This window comes from Centropristis striata, chromosome 9 (genome assembly GCF_030273125.1).
Source record: "Centropristis striata isolate RG_2023a ecotype Rhode Island chromosome 9, C.striata_1.0, whole genome shotgun sequence".
NCBI classification, from domain to species: domain Eukaryota; kingdom Metazoa; phylum Chordata; class Actinopteri; order Perciformes; family Serranidae; genus Centropristis; species Centropristis striata.
In genome coordinates, this window is record NC_081525.1 from 14,499,437 (window position 1) to 14,511,004 (window position 11,568).

Consider the following 11,568-nt stretch of genomic DNA (forward strand, 5'->3'; position numbering starts at 1 on the left):
CATAAAACATACTGGTATGGGAATCTAGGGGCTAGGAGCAAAAGTAAGCTCACAAAAATCATCAACCGGCAGCTGGTGGAACTAAACACGACCCAAACTAGGAGGAAAGCCCCACAAATAGGCCTACTTCAGGAGCCCTCACATCCACTATGAATTAGAAAAACTCCCTTCAGGGTAGAGCAACAAGAAACATCTCAAACAAGAAGATGCAGGTGGAGCGGTCTTCATTTCAGATAGGCTATTCAGTGTGTGTATGTGTGTGTATATATATATATATATATATATATATATATATATATATATATATACACATACACACACACCCGTACAAACCCTGTAAATTTTGTTCATTTTGAGTGGTAGAGAGCAAACCACAGAGGCTTTGTCCTCGAGAGCGGGCGGCCCCTGGTTTGAATCCGACTGAGCCCTTTCCTGCATGTCTCCCACTTTCACCCTGTATACACTGTCACAATAAAAGCCTTAACCCTTAATAGGGCACTAATTGAAATACTTGCAAATTCTAAATTTCAACCCTAGAGAATATTGGATACTACATACAGCCAGAATGTGTAAAAAAAAAAAAAAACGGACCCGGGGGAGGGGGGGTGATATTTTGAGAAAAAGTTTCGATTAAAGTGGCAAATCTACGAGAAAGAAATGCAGATTTATGAGATTTAAAGTGGTTAATCTGCGAGAAAAAAGTTCCCCACTTTTTTCTTGTAAATATGACTTTTTTCACGCAGATTTGCCACTTTAAATCTCTTAAATCTGTGACTTTTTTCTTGTAGACTTACCACTTTAATCTAGTAAATTTGCAACTTTTTTCTCGAGATATTACCCAAAACCCGTGTGGTTCTACGACCTCACAGAGACATGAGGACCTTATTTTGGATATCCGCTGAAGTTACCAAATATGGTTCTTCGCCCGATAAAGGGTTAAAAATGGCCATAAAAACATCCTAAATTGAGACTATGTTATTACCAGTTTAAAACTCCTTGTAGTGTGATGAAGTGTAATCTTTATACAGTCTATGAGTATAATACACGAAAAAGTACACCAGAGAATTCAACTCTTTTTGATAGATTTATTAGAACAAAATTCCATTTGAGGAACGGAGCAGCCGTACACCTCAATCTTCCTCCTCCTGTTCCTGAGCCCGGAGGAAGCTGGCCTTCTTCTGGGCGACACGATCTTTCCTCTGGGCCAGAGAGAGCTTGGCACGGTTCCACCTAGGTCACAAAACAAGGACAATTAGCATTTGCAGGATTTGTTTTTAATAGTTGCATCAGAGTTGCACCTTCAAGGTCTCAATAGGCCTAACCTGCATTTCAAATATTACTATAACCATATCAATCAACTCAAAATGTATTCAAGACTAAGGGTCCATAGGAGACAGATATTGAAAACAGGAACAATACAGAAAATAAATTACACAGCAGACAAAAACATGACAGAAACCAAAAATACAAAAAGATGATCTTCAGACCGACCAAAATAAACTGTTACGCCAGTGTCTCCAATATACTATATATGAGCTGGCAGTTAAAGCTCAGACTGCGTGAATATATAAATAAATAGCCCACACTACAGCTGAATTTTACTGCAAAATTTAACAACTTGTGTGTGAAAACAAGAATAAACTAGGGATTCTAGGGAATCGGACAAGCAGATATCTGCAGATATAATTACTGATTAAATAATGGGGTGCACATCACATCTCTGTTGCACCTTGTTTGTAGCTCATAGAATAGTGCAGTGTAGTCTGAGCCCACCTATTTATTTATGTTCTGATTAGGGACTGAAGCTGCTGATATTTTTTGTACTTTGTGATTTTGTTTGCAGTGCAGATTGAGTCGTCGCATATTGGGCTCCTGTTTAAAGTTAAATTTGAATTTCAGCAGCAGTCTGTAAGGTACATGTAGTTTTATTCAATTTGGGTTTAATTGCTGTACAGTTGCACTTTTCACATGTTCCCAGTGAACACAGGTTATGTTTACTTATTATGTCAATTGGGAAATTAGCCAAATTTACCCTGATTGTGGATATTAGTTGTGCAGGAAAAAAAAAAAAATGTATCGGTAATCGGCTAAATGAGTTGTAAAAAAAATTGGCGTATTGGATATCTGCAAAAAATCCAATATCATGCATCCCCACAATAAACCTAAAAGCATCAGTGTTTCTCACCTCTTCTTCTTGATCTCCTTCTGAGGCTTCTTTTCATGGACTGGGTTCTCGCGAATGGCAGCATGAGCCTTTTTGTACATCTCCTCAATCTGAAACAAAGATGACCAAGTCAAACTCATGCCCAACTGTTTATTTCACATCTGATTTCTGGGTAAAATTCATACTCCACTTGCACTTAGACGTGCCAAACAAATATACTTTTTGCAGATTATTTGAGGAGGAAAATATGTATAGTTTTGTATCCAAGAAAATAATTTTAACAAGATATTTGTCATTCTTCAAGTAAGCTTTTACCAACTTAGCATGTAAGAATGTTACTCCTCAAATCAGGTCCATTTCATGTTAAATATTTTATAAGCATTCTAAAGATTGTCTATTTTCTACAAATAGTTAAATCCTGCGTCTATCCTGCACTAACAGCTGTTATAGCTTATGGACAAAGTCAACACTTCAAATCCTGTTCTGCCTTATATGAAGCAATTATTAACAGGGGCACATGATATGTACCAAATATATTATTTGATCCTTATTAGGGCTGGACGATATGGACCAAAAGTCATATCCCGATACATTTAGGCTGAATAAATAAATAAATAAATATATATATATATATATATATATATATATATATATATATATATATATATCCATCCTGATATTTTTTTTAATCACAAACAGAGCAAATGTGCAAATATCAAAGTCAAATATGACATTTATTGGAAGTTTATTTAAGTGAACATAAATACTGTATAACAGGAGTACCTTTTTTTTTTTTTTTAAAGTCAAAGCTCCATAAAGTGCACATTTAAATAAAAAAATATGGTAATTAAAAATAGACTGAAATAAAATTGTCTTTTTCTGAAATTATATTTATGAGAAAAGAAAAACAAACATTACAAAATAACTACCGTAAATATGACAAACCCCAGTAAGGGCAGCATTTAAATAGAAAGAAAGGCATTTTTTTTTTAACTATATCGATATGCGATATGGTCTAATTCCATATAACATTTAAAAATATATCTATATCTCTTTTATATCGATATATCGCCCAGCCTTAAATAATCCTTATTTATTTTCCTGAGTGAACAACACTGTGCCACGACTCAAGATCTTTCCTATGAGAACAATAAATGTGCCACAAGTAAGACAGTTAATAGATAGAAGCTGTGAGACCACGAGCTAATAAGTTCACACAAGGGCAAATTTCAAAGCATCACATATTTGAAGGAGTCCCGACTCGCGCTCCGTCACCTGATGCAACACAGTCCGCAGGAAATTCAACAATGCATGAAGAGTACTCACCGAATCAGGGGCGACTCCGTTCTTGATGAAGCGGGAGAACTGCTTCTTGTAAGCGTCCTCGTCCTCCTCCATCAGGTAGCTCATGTACTCGGACACGTTGATGCCCAGGATGTGCTTGCGGTGAACCTCTGCGTTGAACTCCTTGCTCTCTGCATCGTATCCAGGGAAGCGCTTGGTGCTGAGGGGGGGAAAAAAAAACGGACAGAAGAGGTGAATCCCTGGGTGGTTTGCTGGAATGTTTTTATGACAACATTCAAAAATCACCACAACTTTTTTTTTGCCAGTTGAAGGCACAATGAACAGCATTGCATTATGGAATGGAATGGGTTTGTGTTGTGTGTGTGTTGTCTCTTCTATTTCTATCTTACCTATGTACTTGCCGTCTTTTATATTTTTAATTTTTATTTTTTTTGGGGGGACTATGGATGCAAACTAGCAGCATTGCTATAAGACTGCATATTTAGAAAGATTTTTTTTTCCGATGTTCATTAATGTGCACTGCCCCTATCCAAAAATAAAGTATTAAAGTTAAGTATTAAATGTACAAATCATAATTTCTTATGCATTAACAGAACAGTTTTACATAAATTACACCATTTGAAAATACACATATTTACAGTAATAACTTTATTTATATATGATATGTAGACAAGCTGAGAAAACCAGTTGAAAGTGTAATCATATGAGCACATTTTTAAAATGTGAATTTCCTTTCTACAATGAAAACTATTACTATTATCATTTACATGCAAATAGACTGTTTTGTAGTTTTATTGTTAATTTTTTTCTCCTGTTTTTGTGTGTATAAATGGTTAAAAAAAACATTTCCATAGACACCTGTGTCTTTTGTTTGTATTTTGGGTTCCTAGCAGCTTCATACTTTGTTATTTAAAATAACATGAAAAATCTGACTGATAGCCAAGTTTGTGTGGAGAAAAAGGAGCCATGCATGTGATGTAAGGACAGACTGAAAGATGCTAAACAGAGACAGAAATGAATACATAGGAAATTGACAAATCTGAAACAAAACCTCCTGGACTTCAGAGGTTTAAGATGCTTTCTCTATGCTGAGACTATACGGTCAATATTCACACAAGCCACCTCTACACTGGACCTGCAATTAATTCTGCATTCATGAACAGATTACAGTTACACTGGGAACTGAACCCACTATATGGATCTCTTGTAAACAAACAACTGGCATTCAGTTCAATTCTGAAACAAATGAGTGGAAGCATGTTTAACCAATCTTTTCTTGCCCTTTTTCCCTCAGATCTGAACATCTTCTCTGTACACAAATCACATCTGTGCATTGCAAGTAGTCCTTTAGTCCAACATAAAATGTGATTTTGAATCTTTTTTTTACTTTCGAAACACTATCATGCTCAATAAAGAATTTTAAATGTTGCAAATGTGAACAAAAGTTGCAAATATAACATACGAGAGGGTTCCATCCAGTTCTATCATTTGATACTAAATATATTTGAGCTTGTCTCCAGTTTTACTTGGTATATCATTCATCATCAAACTGAAACTGGCCTCATGGAGTTTACAGCCAGAACTTTAGAGGTAAATTTACAGTAGGGCTCCACGCTGCTTTGTTTTCTAGTCTGGATGTCATGAAGAAGTCATGCTTTGGAGCTTTTGGAGACTCCAGAGGGTTAATTGTTAGCTGTGACTTCAAGCAGTAACTAACTTCTTGTAGTGCTGACACCTGCTGGTCAGTTGGTCGATATGCTCTGGTGTTACTTTGATAAGTTTTTCCTCCAGTTGAAGACAAAGTTAAACATTTTCAACTCTCAGCGACCATAAATAAACAAACAGCAAATGTGCATTGATCAGCCAAAAATTTACCCTCAATGCCTCGACACACTGCTGGCATTTATAGCAGTGTAAAACAGCAGCACTGGGTTTAAAAACAAACAAACATTGTGCTTGGTGATTTAGTTAATGTGGAGATATCATACTTAAACAATTGTTCAAGAGTAGCTAACATCTAAGCCAACCAAGATTTTCTTTGGTTGATTGCCCTAATTTATCGAGTCTATATTTAGATATTTCATGTTAGCGTTTACAAAAGCAATTGGCAGACATAAAACCAACCAACAGCTCAACATCTGACGGAGCAGCCTCAGTACCTTCAGTCACATCCAGACAGACAACAGTTAACTACATATAACTTAACTGCTTCCTTTACAACACAACGCTAACCTCACCATCTGTGACACAGTTCATTCATAAACAGGCTGCATGCACACTTTAAGTGCCAGTTAGAATACAAAACCTATTTCACTGAAAAACTTTGGATCATAGATGTTATTAATAACAGTGGCTCTGATCTAGTTAACTGTCCTAAATGGAATCCAGATGTCGTTAAGTTAATTAGATACACCTGTTTTTCCTAATGTGGCCTGCCATGTATCCTACATGAAAAAATTCTCACCAGAAGTACATCATTTATATAGTTTAAGATGCAAACAGTGTGCATTTAGCATTTACAAACTTGATATGCATTTGTAGACATTTTAGGGCTTCCCACAGTACGACTCGATGCATACAAGGTGTCACATCAATCACATACATCAATCCCACTAAAAAATCTTTTGGAACACCTCATTTCCCCAAAAGCCCAGCACAGCATCTAATCCATGCCATGTCCAAACTATTCCATAAAGGGCGTCGCGCTGCTGCAGATTTTTGCTCCAACCAATCAAGAACAAACCTGATTCTACGGATCAGCTGTTTGAACCCCGAGTTAATTAAACAGGGTTCATACACTTTAGCACCGGTCTTTATCTTACACCTGTTGTAAGTTGCATGTTTTAGATGAGTACTTACATACTAAAAGGGGGAGATTTCACTGAACCATAACAGCGATGGTGTTACACTTTTAGGAGGAACAGACTTCATTTCAGATAGGCTACTCATTATTTTTACATTGAACATGTGATTATCTATAGTCTATAGATGGATAGTCAGATTGCAAGAGAAATACAGTAAGAATTTCAAGCATTTACAAGAACTTTATCCATAATCCAAGCACTTTTTAAACCTTGAAAATACAACATTTAAATTCCTTTCTTATTTTTTACCAGTTCTTAAGTCATAACTACTTAGAATACACCAGAATAGTTTCTCTCACTTGCCCCGTACGAACCCGGATTAAATGGCTCGTGCCTGTTGTGCTTCTGCTTGGTTGGAAGGAAAACTTGCAGCCACACGGCCCTTTCTGGAATAGTTTGGACAGGCCTGATCTAACCCAACATGTGTTGACAGGAAGTGTGACAGGTGGGTTACCTGTGTGGGATGGACAGGCCACCATCCACAGCCCCCTTCAGGGCACCGAACACCTTGTTGCCTGTGGTGGTTCTAGCGAGCCCAGCATCCAGGTAGCAGGAGAAAGCTCCTGGCTGACCGTCAATGCTCTCCACGTTGAACTCATCGCCTGTCACCTCCACCTGGCCTTCATACACCTTATCCAGGCCAAACTTGTTCAGCAGCTGAGGACAGAAAGGGTATTTAAAGATCTAGCTTTTGATTTCCACAGGTTTCCTTAAGCAGAATTAACTTGTGTCCAATTATTTGGTTTCACAATGACAAAGTTCCCGCTGAAAATTTTCAGCAAACCTGGATTAATGCTGCATTCATGTGTTGTTGGAAAAATGAGATCCCAACTTGGAAAATTCACAAGGATGGCCACTAAAGTAAGAACAATGAGGAATGTAGGTGAAAATTTAGGTACGAGTTGCCAATGCCAGACAAAAGCAAGTTGTAACAAACTTAAACAGCACATTACGGCCCACAAAGTAACTTGAAAGGTTATAAGTCATAACTGTTAGTTGCTGTCCACAGTGACGTAGATTTAGAAAAAAGGATTAGCATTAACCCTTATAAGCCATGGAGTGCATTAACTTTAGGATGTTTTAACTGAGCAATAAAAACACATCTTCACATGATTTAAAGCGCATGGAAACAAGTCGGAAGAACGATTTCCTACTTGGGAAATAAGAGCATCTGAGTAGGACATGAATGCAGCATGAGCACAGACAATTCCACTATCAACTCTCAACATCTTCCTACTTTATACGTACTCTACGGGCCAGCAGCAGACCAGTGCAGTAGGCAGCTGCGTAGTTTGTCAGGCCAACGGCGACCCCGTATTTTGGCAGCTCGTGTGAGTAGGCCGCACACACGATCATATCACCCTCAATCTTGGCATAGGCGATCTGCAAAGCAATCACAACAATCCTTAGTGCACATGGACTGCAAAGAGTCTTCACTATTAACACTTGAAAGTATTTCCATAACATGCATTGCAAGTCAGTTCAGATTATTGTAATGTTCCATTAATCCATGATAAAAGAAAATTAGAAATCTCTACATTGTGCTTTAACCATATTTTGACTGTTGGAGTTAGTCAGAATAGGTCATTTACAACTCATTATTGCAGTGCAAGATATCCATCAGTGCAAAGATGTTAACATGTGTAACACTCTGGACAAAAACATGGTAATCTCAGGTGTGTGCTCACCTGGCAGCAGATGTCCCTGTTAGAAAAGCGGACAATCATGCGGTACTTGGGTGTGTTGTACTTGTTCTTATCCTGTACAACCAGGCGCTTACGAGCAAAGAAGTCAGTCTTTCCCTCTGGAAGGGAAACACACAATTACTTTAAATATGCAACTCTTAAGCTAAACATTAGGATGATGGCTGTCAAGGAGTTGTTTCTTACCTCTCCTCCTCCTGAATTTGACCTGATACCTCTTGAAGTAGGCCTTGTTTTTCACCACTTTAACAAAACCCTGCAAGAAAACATAATGCATTGACTTAACATGAGGGACTTGGCATCACAAGCACAAAAGCTGACTGCACAATAGTTTGCTGTGTTCAGGGTAGTTGGACTGTCACTGTCATCTAGGCGCCGTTAGCCAACTGGGCTAATGGAACTGAACGGGTAGTTAGCATAATTGCTAAAGTGTCAAAGGTAAGCGAACAGGCTTATAGTTAGCTTTAAATACTGGTAATTCAGGGAATGTGGACCAAGGGACTCACTGGTCACACACGAAGGAAAATACCACTCTAAGGCAGGCTGTATGAACAAGGAAGCAGTGAGTTTGTCAGGGCAGCCATTAGGCCACGTTTAAGCAGACCCGGTAAGCATTAGCAGGACTTAATCTACTCTCATCTGAACATCAGGAGCATCTTTTAAAACGTTTGACACCACAGAGCACATCATATATGTCTTAGGTATGCATGTAGACACATATTGGGACGGATTACAAACCATTTTGCAGTCTTTTTGTCTCCTTATGAAAGGAGCCCGGAGCCAAAGACTGGGGCTTGACTCCGCTGCACTGGAAAAAGGAAGATCTTCGTGCGCATGCGCCGTAAATACCGTGTGACAGGATGAGCCGCAGAGACGCCATGCTGCTCCGGATTCACCACGCTGCCCCTAGCGGACTGGGGCGGCAACTACTTAGTTAGTTAGTTAGTTAGTTAGATAGCTAGCTAGATAGATAGCTAGATAGCGAGATAGCTAGATGGATGGATGGATGGATGGATAGATAGATGGATAGATGGATATATAGATAGATAGCACTAGAACTTGAGTATTTCCATTTTATGTAACTTTATACTTCTACTCCAATACATTTTTAGGCAATTATTGTACTTTTTACTCCACTACATTTAGCTGACAGCTTTAGTTATTACAGGTCGAGATTTAACATATAATGTATGATCAATTTAAAGTGATTAGACATTTTTAATTAAACCTCACAACAGTATAATAAGTAGTTGAAATGAGCCATATGAGAAAATCCAAACACTGCTTCCATAAATGCATCAATAATAATAATCCAATAATATATTTGGAATATTTTATTTTAACAAATTTAACATTTTGATGCTGATACTTTTGTACTTTTACTGAAGTAAATTTTCAATGCAGGACTTTTTCACAGTGTGGTTTTACTGAAATAATGGATAGATAGATAGATAGATAGATAGATAGATAGATAGATAGATAGATAGATAGATAGATAGATAGATAGATAGATAGATAGATAGATAGATAGATAGATGGATGGATACTTCTACCTCACTAAATTTTAGTGGCAAATATTACACTTTTTACTCCACTACATTTATCTGCCGGATTTAGTTACTAGTTAATTTTAAGGTCAAGATTTAATATGAAAAAATATGATCAATTTTAAATGATTATGCATATTTATAAATTACACCACATGAAAAAAAAGTAGTTAGCATGAACCCTACCTAGACAACAGTAAAAGTCTGCCTATATAAATGCATCCAAAATAATTATACAATAATATATTTGGAAAAATACTTTTACATTTCATACTTCAAGCACATTTGGATGCTAATACTTTCAGACTGAAAATTTTGAATACAGAACCTTTTCAATACATTTTCATCAACCACAACCACCAATAATAGCCTTCTTTCCAGTTGTACTGCCTTTTTATTGATTTTTTAGAACATTCCATTCTTATTACCTGGTTAAAATGAAAAATTAAATGAACATGTAACCACAAATAACAGAGGATTGTGTCTGAAAACAAAACTATTCCAACTTTATGGGCGACCATGTGGATAGAAAACCTCCATTGTTGTATTTGTAACATTATATCATGATATCAGTATCATGATATTGCAAATTCTCTCCCAAAACAATTGAGAAACTAATACAGCAAGTAAAATACCTGACATTTGTGATCCTGAACTGATATCTAGGCTATAATAATATATCTGTACAGATTCATGTCAGCATGTCACACTAAAATCTAAATATTTCTTGTGTGTTGTACACTTTAATATAAGAGTTGATCTTGATCCAGAAAAACAGATTAAATCACTTGTTAAAGAGATGAGATAAGATATGACTTGATGATGATATTTATATGATACTTATATTTATACAAACACATAGATATAAAAGACACAATAAAGAATATAAACAATAAGACGTATACATACATTATATACATACATTTCTGCTATTTGGCATATATTTTTAATATATTTTTTTGTGTTTGTTTGTTTTCCTGAAAGTACTTTTCATTTAACAGATATTGCACATTGGAGAAAATATATTTTAGCATGTTAAATAGGTTAAATAAGTTGTTGCATGTAGTAGTATGTACACCAATGAATAAATATATTTAAATATATGCAGAGATATCTGGTATCTGGCAGTTTTATTGGTGATATTTAAAAATATATCTGCCACTAAGTCTTCAGATGTCACAACACTCAGTTAGGTAATTGTTTCACATGGGTGTGACTACAACAATACCGGTATCGTCACAGTTAACTGAGTTTATGATAATACATAATGATTTTGCCCTTTGCTATTCCACCCACACAGTTAGTGCGCAGGTCATCTTTGTGGAATTATTCCTGAAATCTACACAGCAAAATCGGGAGTCTTAATTCAAGAGTGTTAAATTTAACACTTTTTCTGAGTTTATATAATTCTCACAGACTCTAAGTTAAAATGACACTTTGAAAAGTGTTAATATTTTAACTCTTTAATAGTGTTAAATAGAGGTTGACTGATATATATCGGCTTAAAAAAAGCTAGGCAAGTTTTTCCGCACAGAAAGTGTTTGTAATCTTTACTCAGGTTGTTTCTAAGTAATATTTATTTAATAGAACCACTTTTATTTTTTTAATGAAAATACACAAGTAAATTGCACATTCACTGATGTCCCTCAATTATATTTTACTTGGAAATATCAACTAATTGAGCCAATGAACTGATTTAGTGAATATTACTTGGAACGAATGATTCAATTTACAGACAAAACTGAGGACAAATAATACCAAACAATCACTAAGTAATGCACTACATGAAAAACTGCTATTTTAAAGTAAAAGCATTAAATTCGTATGTCTTTGTTTTGTTAATAAATGTTTCTTTTTTTTTTTTGTTTAAATTGAGACTTGTGTAACATTTGTTATCATTGTGTCATTTTTATTATGTAAATGGAGGGAGAAAAGGCAATATTGGCTCCAAGAATCGGCCCAAAAAATCGGCAGCACATATCGGG

At 36.2% G+C, this 11,568-nt stretch overlaps 1 protein-coding gene across 1 annotated transcript; it reads right to left on the reverse strand.

Moving 5' to 3' along the window:
- Positions 1-1,071: 1,071 nt before the first annotated feature.
- On the reverse strand, positions 1,072-8,884 carry LOC131978059 (large ribosomal subunit protein uL18). Its single transcript, XM_059341564.1, has 8 exons — positions 8,775-8,884; positions 8,223-8,292; positions 8,022-8,137; positions 7,582-7,716; positions 6,788-6,990; positions 3,491-3,668; positions 2,186-2,274; positions 1,072-1,230 (listed from the first exon to the last, which is right to left on the reverse strand). The coding sequence occupies exons 1-8, from the start codon at positions 8,775-8,777 to the stop codon at positions 1,131-1,133; spliced, it is 894 nt and encodes a 297-aa protein (XP_059197547.1). The 5' UTR covers positions 8,778-8,884; the 3' UTR covers positions 1,072-1,130.
- Between the last annotated feature and the right edge of the window lie 2,684 nt (positions 8,885-11,568).